Raw genomic sequence first — 13836 nt, 5'->3', positions numbered from 1 at the left:
CATTTTTCTCATCATTGGGAAGGTATTTCATGCAACAATATGCTTGCCATACTTGTTGATCCATTCAACTGGCCACACACATGGAAGGAAGAATCAACTTGTGAGGAAGGGTACTGATTTCAACAAGCTAGTTAATGGCTATATTTGAATTCATTATCTGTAAATACTTGCACATAGTAGAGTAGGTCTTTCCATCTTTCCAAGAAGTGTGTGTGCACAGTTGTTCCCTTGTCCAAAGCTCCCTAGAGATTCTTTGTTTTTTGCTGGTTGCAGAATTTTGTGAAGTTGCTTGTGGGACAACATCTCATTCTCTTTTGGTGACTCTATGACCAATGGATTTCTTAAAACCACTGATCTATGCTTGGCAGGCAAGCATCCTGTTGAGTCACCAAGAATGTTGGCCATATTTGCCACCCATTCAGCCCATCATTGATAACCAATCTAAGATATATTCAATGGGATGGATTATTTAATGTGGGTTAACACACTATAATTTGGCTGTTAACACTTCATGTTAACCCATTCCTACTTTTATCGAGTTGTTTTAGGTTGTTCTTTAACTGAGTGAACTCAATTTCTTCTTTTCCCGAGTTGGCTCAATTTCTAGTGTTGACCAAGTTGTCAATCAATTTCTCAACTCCATCTTGGTTGGGGTTTGAACTCAATGTAAACATCAACATTATGCCTGATCTATAAAGGAAAGTTGTAAATATTTTCAAAGGGTTCTTCTCTATTTGTATTTTGTAGCAACATAATGCTCTGCAACTTTTGCCTTCCATAATGATACTTCTTAGTTTTACATCTTCTTTTCATTCTACTATCTTGTGCTTGTTATTTGTCTTGTAATGAATGTTTTGTTTCTAGTTTCTTTGATTTGTATGTTTTGTTTAATTTTCTGGTGAAGTGTTGTGTTGTGAAGTTCTTTTCCTTCCTTGCAGCATGTAATTAGTTCCAACCTGCATATGAGTTCTTTGAAGGTAGATTAAATTCTAGATCTGTGTATTGGAGAGATTATTGATGTTTTGTGTAGCCATAGGCAGAGGTTGTAACCACATTTCTATCTTGGTGCATCACTCCCCTTTCCCTTTCTTCTTTTAATTTATGTTCTCCTTCTCCCTTTTCCTTCCAAGTCGTAGTTTAGGTGCACCTTAATAGTGAGGAAGCTGACCTTCTCCAGAGATTTATCCTTAGAGTGCAAGTCTCACACTTGGAGGTTGTTTCCATGTTACACAAGATTATCCGGGGATAACACATCGGGCAAGGGTGTAGACTTTTGTGTCAATAGGTTCTCAGTACCTTGTTGATCATAGTGTCATCATCAATCTTTCCATTTGATCCTCTTATAGCATTTACCACCTGTTTGATTCTTCCACAATGTTGTAGAATATTTTCTCCTTCTACCATTCTCATTTCGTCAAATTTACCTCTCAAGCTTTCTGATTTTGCTCTCAAAACAATTGTGTCTCCTCCATAGATGGTCTGCAGTGTATCCCACATTTTCTTAGTTGTTTTGCATTCCTTTATATCATTAGAATCAACATAGCTTAGGGCTGATGCAATGTGCAACATAGCCTGGTTGTTTTCTTTCTCCTCTTTCATTTGCTAAGCTATTAGAGGACTTGGTATCACCACATATGCATGTTCCACATAGTGTATTGCTCCTTCTCCAATTCCTACCAGATGCAACTTAATCAAACTCTATCATGTAGGGAAGTTCTCTTTGTTCAACCTTGGTACCTCTGTTTTGTACATCTCAATCTTTAGCTTCAAGTACCTTCAAAATATAAAATAATGCTTACAATTATTAGAATTGTCAACAATTACAACTAAAACATGGGCATCCAAAAATCAACCTTTTTCTTCGTACTGAATGGCATTTAAAAATGAGATTGCAACAACCACCTTGATGAAGAGGGTCAAAATAATTGGAAGATGAATGACCTCGATTCACTCAAAACACTTGGGAAAAAATGTTCACCTCTCCTCCAAATTATTACAAATGGCTAGGTTGACTTCACTACCACCTCATATGACGTTAAAGATAGATTGGTCATTATAAAGTTTATAACTTACTATATAATATTTTATTTGGAGTAGGTTATCATCATAAATACCAAAACCTACATTTTGAAGGAAAAAATCATACAATTAGATAAGTGTCTAAAAAATTTAATAGTTTCATATTTTGATTTTTTATATTTTACACTTTTATATGGTGAAATTTGAAATTTATTTGAATATTATACTATTTTTGTAGGTAGTTAAGAATTTGAAGTTATTGTTTATAATTTTGGGTCAATGATGTAAATAAATCAACTACATCTTTATTTAAGATGTTTCAAAATATAAAAAAGGTTAAGAATAAGTATTTATATCATGACATTTATTATTAATTGTCTTATTTGTCCTTATATGATTCTTAGTATCAATTGTCTTATTTGTCACTATATGATTAATTGTCTCTTTGATGTGACTTGTGAAAAATAGCATTTTAAATCATTTTTAAGAACATATATATTGACTACAATGTTGAGGGTATTAAATAGAAATCAACTATCACTTAATGTCATAACAATTATTGATGTAGTGTAAACTTAAGTAGAAACTTTAAACATCTTACAATAAAATATAACAATTGAAAAAATATATTGTTTTAATTAAGTTTTAGTATATAGAGTGGATAAATAAATATTTGCCACCAAATACCTATACATTTTTTTTTAATAATAAGAAGTAACAAGAGGGTGGTGGTTTGTGGTACATTGACAACACACTAGATACAAATTAACAACATATCAAAAGTATCTGAAGCACATAGAAAGTAGAAGAAAAATTCTACCTCTATAAAAAAAATCTTAAGAAAAGTAGAGAACCACCAATAATCATTAAAATAAAAGTCTAGATTACCATAATCCATAATAGAGTACTTAGACATTTTATTAATTTTAAGAATCATAATAAGATACACATGGTTATAACTAAACTTAACAATATTACTTCTTAATGCTATAACAAAACAAGTAAAAACAACCACTAGGGCTAGCAGAGTTGACTAGACAAAAATACATTAAAAAAACATCATTTTCCTTTACCTAGTTGATTCGATAGTAAAATATCTACCTATTCCTCATGAAGGAACTTGAAGATCTCTCGAGCATCATCATCCTTTACCAAGTTACCATCAGACACCTTTTCATGGAGTAGACAAAGGCTAGTAGTAGAGGAATGCATAACATTGAGCTCAAACTTTCTTAACCAAAGCTAAAGTTGCTATTGTTGAGCTATTTCACAACAACATTCCTCAGGTTTAGTTTAGTGGACATTGGGGGTGGGTAAGGGGGCTAGTTTTCAATGGTGACTAGGGTGGAGGAATTGATATAAGGGGCATGGGAAATGTTATTTTAGGATTCTGAGAGTCATTGTAGGAGGAGCCACCATCATACTTACTCTTAAAGCCTTTCTCACTATTAGATTCAGCTAAGGTCTCATATTTTCTACAATATCTTATATGTCTCTCTTCTCATGATCCTTAGCTAATGTGTTAGAGTGACAAGTTTTCGTCTATGAGGTGTCAACATCTTTATCAGGATCAAGATTAAGGACATTTCTTATAGTTTTTTTACTAGGGAAGAGGTCAGAGGCATCCACGACCCTCTTTCATTTTTTATCAATCAAAATGTCCATGACATGGGGGAGGATCCAGATGAGTCATGACTAGTAGAAGGGTTTTTAGTGCATCTTTGTTAGAAGGATATTGGAAGTTCCATAAAAGTATTATCAACACACTATTTTTAATAAATTTTGTACTAGATAATTTACTACCTTGCTAAATAACTACATTGTCTATGGGTAGGATGAGATGTTGAAGTCAAGATTATTTTTATTGTAATTTATTTTGTACAAGAAGAGTATGGTGGTCATGGATCAACATTGACAAATGAAAGAACAATTATTATGATTCAAATCAGATAACTTTTGTTTGTTAAAATAAAGTTAGTCAATTTATATAATGAATTTTCTTTATAACATTCTCATAGCTTTGCACTTATCTTGATTTTTTTCCATACACTCTATGATGGTGACTTATTTATTATGATATATTTTAAATTAAAACCTATTTTTAAAATATAGTCAAAGTAAAAATCAATTTTATATTGTCATAAGATAGTTATTTATTTAATGTGGAAATTAATAATTTAAATGAAAGACACCAATTTTAATTAAGAATTGTAAAAGTAAAGTTTGAGTGGCATGTTTTATTCATGGAAGTTTCTAGAGATATTTTTTAATATATAATAGTTTATTTTGTTTCATGTGTGATTTTAGGTAGCCTAGATTATAAGTTCAACCTTTGTCTACTTAAATATTGATGAAAACAGTTACACATTCAACTTCAAAAGCTTAAATTACATAAATATGGATTATGTATTAAAGTAAAGTCAAGATTAAAGAAATATAAATCATTACATTATTAGCTAGTTCAATCTAAAGGATCATAATCAACTCTTAATGAAAAACAATAATTGTAGTCTCTTTGTGATAACTAACAATTTGATTCAAAGAAGTCTCTACATATTTCTAATATCACATTAAGACCAAGTAGTTGAACACATTCCAATAAATGTAGCACATGTTGGTTAAATATATAATATTTTTGACATTATTGTGCCAACTGTTATGACTTCAAAGTTGTAAGTGTTGATGATTGAATGAAATGTATTCCTTGGATCTAAAAACAATAAATGATATGATGTCATGTTAGTTCACCAACAAAACATGGCGTAGTGCATAGAGTAGGGGTCTCACTCTCTTTAAAGTTGTAGTAGTGTCCATGATAACTATCTACGACTAAATATGAAATGCATTCTTTAGATGTTAAAAAATAGTCAACTATGTGATGCCACATCAGTGCACTAATGAAGCATGACTTAATGCATAGAGAGGGGGTTTCTTTGTGAGAACCATTCAAGATGCCTTAACAAGATATACAAACCCAAAATTAAAATCTTCAATTATTAAATTCCTCTCTCCTATTGATTTATTGTATTTCAACTGCCAACTCAAATAATTTTAAATTGTGATTTAGAGACTTAGTATGAATAAAGATAAGTTACATGATAAATTTAAATTGAATGAAGATTAGTTAGACATCCCATGAGAAGTTATAGAAGGTACTTACCTCGTAGAATATTCTGCTAGTATGAACATCAACATAATTTCAATAAAAATATTCAATAGGGTTAATTTGTGTGAGAGTACAGACAATGGTCAATTCTGAAAATGACATTATTTTCATTGCTGTGCTACGTAAAAATGGAGTAATACATCTGAACAGAATCCATAAACTTTTATTGGTCTGGTGTTTCCGTGCTTTGCCAGAAATAAATACACTTTGTTTGCGTTATGAATTCTATCATAGCTACGATTATGACTCAACTAGCTCTAGGACCACAGCCCGATGAGTGAAATGAAGAACTTTAAATCTGTTCATTTAATTTTATCAGATTTGTAATAATTTAGTTGTCTCTCAATTTGGTTGTCTACTTTTCATATCAATTATTTCTGATTCTTATAAACTATTAATCTATTGTTTAACTGGTTTTGAATTTGTTTGTGTGGGGAGTTAATTTGTATTCAAAATTTATCGATTATTTTATGAATCTTAGTAGGTGACTGAAGAGCTTAAAGTTTAAGGTTTAGGTGTTTCTACATTAGGGTGCTAATAAATGTCATTTTAAAACGTTCCACGGAAACCTATTATGTTCACCTCCAATAACTGCTCATCAGAAAAAAATAGGACTTTTTGCACAAATGGACCAATCAGCAACCAAGAAAGCTTAAAAAAGATAAACTCTCTCTACATATGTGATCCATTATTAGTGCATGCGTTGTCGGCAATCAGTACATGTGTTATCATTTTTCATTTTTTGGAGTTTTTTTAGAAGGGATAATTTCGGGGGATCTATAAGGCTATGTATTGGTGTAGACTCCTTGCGATCTCTTATTATTTTACCTCAACTTTTTAGACAATATTTCTCTGTGTTTAGCCAGAAATAAATATAGTTTATTTGAATTATGAATTTTTTCAAATAATTGCAAATATATTGGACGATCTGTTTGCAAAATATGTATTTTAATCTATCTTTTTAATTTGTCAGTAAATCATTTAGTTGTTTCTGAATTCGATTGTATACTTCTCATTACGTATCTATCAGTCTATAACTATCATCATTTCTCATTTTGGCAATCAATTAATGTATCAGTAAGCTACTTCTGAAATTAGTTGTACATATTTTTCAATGTACTATTGAACTGGTTGAGTTTGATTGTATATATATATATTTATGTAACAATTTTTAACATCAACTTTCACATCATACTACATTTTCCATTTTTCAATCTATTAGAGGGTCCGTTTGGTTCGTGGAAGATCACAGGAATTGGCTTTTTCAAAATCTGGATTTGAAAATTTGTGCATTTGTTTCAAAATTTGCAAAATGGAATTAGCATACGTGACTTCCAATTTTGCCTTAAAATCAGGTTTTCCAAATTCCTACTAGCAGGCAGGAATTGAAAATCAAAACCTGGTTTTGTTTTTTAAAGAGTGTAAAAACAATAGATTGGACTAATTTTTAAAATTTGCCTTCAACTCCAAGCTTACCCACTTTACATGCATCTTCCGAGTGAAACAAACAGTTTCAGTAAAATCCCAAAAATCGGAATGAAGATATGCAAAACCTTGATTTGGCTAAACCAAGATTTGTAGAAATCCGAATTTTTTAAATTCCACGAACCAAACGGACCCATATATTACCAAATTACTTCTAAATTTAAGTGTAGATATTTTTTAATGTGTCATTTAACTATTTTGAAATCACTCTGATCTATCATTTCCTTTGCCTTTTAATCCTCTCTCTCTGTTCGTCTCTGGCTTCAATTTCTGTGCAAATTTGGGGTGAAGTGTTGTTGAAATGAGCGCTTATAAACAGCCAAGGCAGTGTACAAAAGGGCATTGGAAGCCCGCAGAGGATGCAAAGCTGAAGGAACTGGTGGCCCAATTTGGTCCTCACAACTGGAATCTCATTGCAGATAAATTCCATGGCAGATCTGGTAAGAAAAATCCTGAATTTTTTACAAAACCTTAGATTGTAAAATCTGATAGGAAAAAACCTTTAAAATGTACTAAATCTTGAATTCTAAGATCTGGTAAGAAAAACTCCAATTGTTTTACAACTACAAGGATTCGAAATCAATTGAGGGTTTTCAATGTTGCAGGGAAGAGTTGCAGGCTGAGGTGGTTCAACCAGCTGGATCCTCGAATCAATCGAAGGGCTTTCAGCGAAGAGGAAGAAGAACGACTTGTGGAAATCCATGGAGTTTACGGCAACAAATGGGCTCTGTTTTCCCGCTTTTTCTCCGGTCGAACTGACAACGCTCTGAAGAATCATTGGCATCTTATCATGGCCAGGAAACGCCACAAATTCTACAGCAGAGTGAAAAAACCCTGTTTTGAATTCAAATCTCGGAATGATACCAAGATTTCATCAAAGATTACTCCTTTATTTCATCTTTCTGGTACTTTTCCTCTTACTTGTAAAATCCCCCTTTCAGATTGTCAAAAAATCACGATTGAAGTTCATGTATAAAAAATCTTCTCCGCTTCTCGTTTTTTTCAGATGGCAAATTGTTTGAAAGCAGGACTCCATTATATCGTGAGGGACATGGATTTCAGCAACAATCTGGCAAATTGGGTGGCTTCTTTCTTCATTCTTCAGCACCGTTTGATTGCAATAAAACAGAGTTCAAGTCTGATTTTGGAGGAAATAATGGAGGCTCTGAATCTTCATTTTCTTTTTCATCTGCATTACTATCATCAGAAGGTGAAAACATACGCTCGAATGCGGACTTGGAGAAAAAATCTTCTGATAGTGTTGACAGCGATATGACTGTGAAGCGGCGGTTCATTGACTTCCTAGGAGTGGGTGCCACTTAGTATTCGAAGTGTTTGGAAGACCATTAATGGCAGCCAGTCGTCTATAAGAGTCCATGTTTTATTTACAGAAAAAATATGCCAGATCTATCACTTGGTAGATGTGATTAAAAAATATACATTTATGGTATTAGGTGAATTGTTTTTAGTTCTGGAGATGCGGAATTTTCTGTTAGAAGCATGTAATTGTGTTCAAATATAAGATGTAGATATTCTATTGCTGTAAGATTTGAACACTTAACTTCTCTTAATAAAAGATTTTTTTGAAGAGCTTTCTAAATTTGATCAAATCAACCACACTTATTAAAAGTCAAACATAGAGTAACATTAGAAGTAAAAAGCATCTTGGTTTCCATGGTCCCTCCCACCATTAATTTCTATTTTGATTCCCACCATTAATTTCTATTTTGGCTATTAGGGATATGCAATGTGGAAGAAATCTTCAACCCAAATTAAATTTAGATTGTTAAAAAGAAAGTTAGATTCATGGTGTTTCTACAATCCCTTAATTAATCACTTCAAATCTTATGGATTTGATTGTGTATATCTTCTTTGTATCGACATTTCAGATTATACTCTATTATAAATCTATAGATAAGCTTTGATGTGATTAAAAAGAAAATATTTAGTCTTTGATGCTCAACTTGTCTCTTATTCTTCTCATATGAATCGTATTTACTCTTTGCACCCAGTCAAATTCAAATCTTTAAAAACACAAGTTGTAAAATGTATTCAATGTGTATTATGAAATATTTGTAAATGGTTTATTGCATTGACTTTAAATATTTTATTTTTTAATTTAACCCTCTTTATTATTTTGATCATCTTTTTTTATGTTAATATTCTATTAAATTTGGATGCATTTGTTTAAGTGTTGACATTTAGTTTGATTTGAATGTAGCTTTACTTCTAGATCCAATCTTTGACATTCTTAGTTCCAGGCCAAAGCTACTTGTATGTCCTGATCATGGATTAGGATTATTTCTATAATATTTTTTTAGTATTACTAAAATAGGTTTTGAAGGAAGTTGAAACCCTTTACAAAGCCAAAACACAATATTAAACATGAAAAGATCCCTTACAAACAACAAACCAACACAACAAAAAACTAAAAGACTAGAAGGCTAGCCATTAACAAAAACTAGCAAAACAATTAGCTAGAAGCCACAATCCCCAAGAGAAAAAACCAAGAGTAAAACATAATCAATTCAAGGTTATTGAGAGTAACAATAATCCCCTTCTCCATCTGGCTCATTCCATGACCCACTTTTTAAAGCTCCTTAATATATGAAGGCAAAGTCGCCATTTTCTTCGTCATGTTGGATCTAGTGTGCTTTCCTAGACCTTGAACGTCACCAACCTATGCTTTTCTAGACCTTGAATGTCACCAACCTATATCTCTTTATCTTGATCAAGCATGGTTGCAACCCTCTCAAGGTACTTGGTGCTTCTATCCTAGCCACTAAACCTATCATGTTATTCACAAAATACTTCATGATCTTGAGGCTATTCTCCAAAATCTACTTGAGGGTTTCCTTTGTTTGATTGACCTATTGAGCGAAAGCCTCTATTTTCTCATCAAAAATATCTCTAGCCTTCCCTTCATCCTCCATATATAGTCCATTAACAATTTATTTTCATCATAGGTCCATTGGGCATTGGAAGGGTGGTCTGAAATATGTGTACTCTCAACATTCCTACCATTTTGTTGAAATTCCTCACACTTCATAGAGAGGGCATGGTGTTTAAAATACAAACATGTAACCTCATAGAAAATCCATTTCATAGCTTTGAAAGATTAAAGGGAGGATGCTTTCATAATCAATACAACACCAAAGGTATCTTATTTCTTATCCTCCAAATCAAAAACCCCAAAATAAATAGAAAACTCTCTCAACAGACAAATTAAAAATTCTTAACCTATAATATTGGAAATAAAATTGAAAACCCTTAGTATTAAAATTGAAACTCTGTAATAGACAAATTAATAAGAAAGCATAAACCATTAATATTCATATTGAAACCTTCAAATCAATAACTTATTAAACCTTTAATCGCTAACATTGGGAATTAAATAGAAAACCCTTAACACTAAAATTGAAACTTGAATACTGATAAATTGAAATGAATCTAGAACCCCTTAGCAATGATATTGAAACCATAAATATATAATTTATTAACCCTTAATCCCTAATATTAAAAACTGAAAACCCTTAACACTAAAATTGAAAACCTTTAACACAATTTGAAAAGGAAATGGAAATTGTAACAACTTTATTGAAACCATAAAATAGATAACTTATTAAACCCTTAATCACTAACATTGGAAATCATGAACTTGGAAACCCTTAACACTAACATTGAAAGCCTATAACATAAATTGAAAAGGAAGTGGAAACCATTAACAATTGTATTGAAATCATAAAATAGATAAAGTTTGTAAAACCCATAATGCCTAAGATTGAAATGAAATTTGGTGCATGAGCATCTTGGGCTCTTAGCAATCTTGCACCAACCAAAAAGATTTTCTTTTAGTTGTTTTAGGAAAAGTCTTTGTTGTTTAAGTTTTCTCTTTCTATGCAATCAACTCCTTAATGAGGAATTATCATGGATCTTGTATCTAAGCCCACAAAAACGAATGCACTCATTTGTTGGAGTTATCATTTCTATTTTCTTGTGATATGTTCTTTCCTGGTAGCTTGAATAACATGTGGTGTTGGCTTCAACGAGGTTCCTTGTGGTATCAAGGCTTTCAATGACTTTGGGGTTTGCATCTTGGATTATGTGTGGACCTATCTTTGTCCCCAAAGAAGTTAATTTTCTTAATTGTAAGGTCATTGAATTCTCCTTACAAGTAGGACCTATATTTTTTAATAAATTGCCTAACATTCAAACTTGTGGTCTTGTTGGCTATATATTTTGAGATCTTGAGTTAGAATAGGTAGAATGAAGTTAGATAGAAGGAACAAATTAAGATTTGACTATGTAACAGAGATTATTTTAGTGGCAAATCTTCACCATTTGGCAATTCTGTCTCATTGGTTGATCGTCATTTGGCGAATAGAGCATATAACATTGGTCAACCACATCACCAAAAATTTACAATATTAGGGTCCAATAGTCGTGCTAGTTGCCCATTAGTTTTCAAATGTTTGGTTGAAAATCTCAGTCTAATCACCATTGTAATATACATTTTGGATACAATTATTTTAAAATTTTCACCATTCTCTACATGTTGTTTTCTTATTGGACAACGTTCTTTCGCCATTAGGATAACCAATTAATTTCCCCTTGGATTGTGGCATCACCTACCATTTTTTTGATGTGTGTTGACCACCATCCTAGTTTAACCAACTATTTTCTATTTTGGGCTTACATAGGAAGGTACGTTTTGCCTACATCTGACATTCCTGCTTGTTAGTCCCGCACAATTCACCAACCTAGTTTGGACTTAAATATATCCATAAGATACTATTATTCTACACAATTCACTCTTTTGTGGTCTAGAGACTGACATTTCTTATTGTTGCCAAAGTTTCAGAGCACTGAGTGCATTGCCCACTGAGCAGTTGTGACTCATGGACTATAGTTTTCATAAAAGGTAAGTGTTTTTAATTTATTTTTTTATGTGGTACTAGTTATTTTTCACTTTCCATTGGACATCTCACATGGTCATATAGGTTTGCAAATTTTATTGGGTAGTACCATAGACTATAGTACCATTGTACCCTTTTAAGTTTTTATGCAAGTGTAATGTCCCCTTTTTAGCATTCATAGCATGATGTTGTCGTTAGCCTATTTCCCCACGGTCCCGTAGGCTAACCAGGACATTAAAGGGGCTTAGAGGCCATTTGGCCTAGATAGTTTCAGTTGCAAGTCTTTCTGAGGGGTTTTGAGGCAACTTTGGACATACTTACTATTTATAGTAAGTCATCTTGGACATGGGCGGACATCCAAGGGCAACGGTATGTTGATGGTAATTGTTTAAAATCGACAAGAAGACTTTTTTATCATTGATAATATTTTTTATGCATTGATAAAGCTATTTTATAAAGTTAAATTTAAATATTTAACTTTATTAATGCATAGACTATAGTTTGTGGGAAATATTTAAATTAAAAGTCCCCTTTATTTTATAACACATTGGAGACATAAGTTACATAAAGGGAGTTATGTTTTATCCCACATTGAGAAAACGAAGGATGAAGCTCTTGTGAGAACACTATAAAAGAAATGGAAGAGCTTCTTTTAAGCATGGTTGGAAATATCAAAGAAATTGGAGAATTTTCTGGAGATTATGTCTCAATAGTTTGAAGGAAAAAATCCCTTCAAGCTGGAAATATTGACGCTATTGAAAGATGTTGTCTTGAGATTCAACGTAGTAGCAATCCGAAAAAGCAAATACGAAAAACAATCTGAAAAGCGGACCCGAAAAAGTAGACTGAAAAAAGCAGTCCAAAAAGCAGAATCGACAAAGCAGGCTGAAAAAAGCAGTCCGAAAAAGCAAGGCCGAAAAAGTAGAATTGAAAAAGCAGGTGGAAAAAGCAAAGCAGAAGGGGCAACATTGAAGAAAATTATTACAGCCATCTACAACCAGGTTCCTTTGTTAGTATTGTTTTTTTAGGGTGTGATAAGTTTCAGTTGTAGGTGTGCATTATACCAGCATTATCATTTTTTGTAATCCATGTAAATGCCAAAAAAGTCTTGGCCATATTTCATGAGCATGGGAAATTTCATTGCAATTAAGGAGATAATAGTTGCTGGTGTCATTTGAGCAATTCAATATTATTATTTATCAGCTAGTTAGTTTGCATACCAACTGTTTGTAAAAATGCCAGTTGGCTGTAGGTGTTCATTTTTCATGCTTAGATCATATATATGCACTGAATATTGTCAAAATTAGTAGCACACTCATGTTAGGTCATTGTGTAGTCCATTGTAGTCTTCTAGCACAAGATTCTCATTGATGCAAATTGAAAAAAAAGTCATTTGAAGCTCGCTGAAATACTATATCAGTCATACGTCCCTTGCATGTGAATTGTTTGATAAAATTCCTTGAGCTTCATCAACATTTTTTGAGGGCAAATTTGAGGAGAGTTATTACAGTGGTATTAGAGCTTGCTTGCAAAGTGTTTGACGAAATGTCAAACAACTGAAGTATAAAGATTTTTGGTGTTTGAAGAAGTTATAACCTATTGGGGTTATTACAACAAGTGAATCATATTATTGTTATTATATGTACTCTAAGTAGTCTACTGCTATAGTCTTTGACTCTTTTGTTCAACAAGTTGATTTTTTTTTGCGGCCTTTATTTGGTTTGCAATGTTAAACAAGAAGGGTTTCGGTAGGATCCCTGAAAGCCAAGATAGGCCACCAAAACACAGAACCTTATCCGCATAGTTTGGTGGTGGAAATTTTGGCAACCTACAAGATTCATAACTTACATCTCCAGTGCATATTGAAAAAGGAGATTCATCACAAGTTGGAGATCATTTTGAAGAAGTTCAACTTACTGAACCTAATATATTAGTCAAGGATATACCTGAACATGATTTTGAGGCATTTCCCCTAAATAGGGAGTCACACAAAGATATTATGGACTTGGGTGAGAAAACCAAAAGTGATACCATAAATGATATTCGTGCACATAAGGGGAAAAAAATTTGGAATAAAAAAGGATCGACCTCACTGGGATCTATCCAAAAGGAATTTTTAATTAGAATGGGTGGAATAAGTTATGGCTCATTGAACCAATGCCAAATCCAATTGATGGTGAGCCTCTTATAGAATGCAGATATAAGATTTGCACAAAGATAAAAAAGAAGGAGAAGAGGTTGCAACTTAAA

General features: G+C 32.5%; 1 protein-coding gene across 1 annotated transcript; it reads left to right on the top strand.

Moving 5' to 3' along the window:
* The first annotated feature begins 6971 nt into the window (after nt 1-6971).
* LOC149535809 (uncharacterized) lies at nt 6972-8260 on the top strand. Its single transcript, XM_089806179.1, has 3 exons — nt 6972-7110; nt 7276-7575; nt 7677-8260. Exons 1-3 carry the CDS (start codon nt 6972-6974, stop codon nt 7991-7993), a joined length of 756 nt encoding a protein of 251 aa, XP_089662305.1. The 3' UTR covers nt 7994-8260.
* Nucleotides 8261-13836: the final 5576 nt, after the last annotated feature.

The sequence above is a fragment of the Cupressus sempervirens genome, chromosome 10, assembly GCF_028749045.1.
Source record: "Cupressus sempervirens isolate cs-2001-9-10 chromosome 10, ASM2874904v1, whole genome shotgun sequence".
NCBI classification, from domain to species: domain Eukaryota; kingdom Viridiplantae; phylum Streptophyta; class Pinopsida; order Cupressales; family Cupressaceae; genus Cupressus; species Cupressus sempervirens.
Note: the sequence above shows the minus strand (reverse complement) of the source record. Positions and strands in the feature narration are given on the sequence as shown.

Bases quoted from the DNA above. Each gene is read 5' to 3' on its own strand.
- LOC149535809 (XM_089806179.1), top strand. From the start codon at position 6,972: ATGAGCGCTTATAAACAGCCAAGGCAGTGTACAAAAGGGCATTGGAAG. The intron at 7,111-7,275 runs GTAAGAAAAATC...TCAATGTTGCAG, and splicing joins TAAATTCCATGGCAGATCTG to GGAAGAGTTGCAGGCTGAGG. The intron at 7,576-7,676 runs GTACTTTTCCTC...CGTTTTTTTCAG, and splicing joins TCCTTTATTTCATCTTTCTG to ATGGCAAATTGTTTGAAAGC.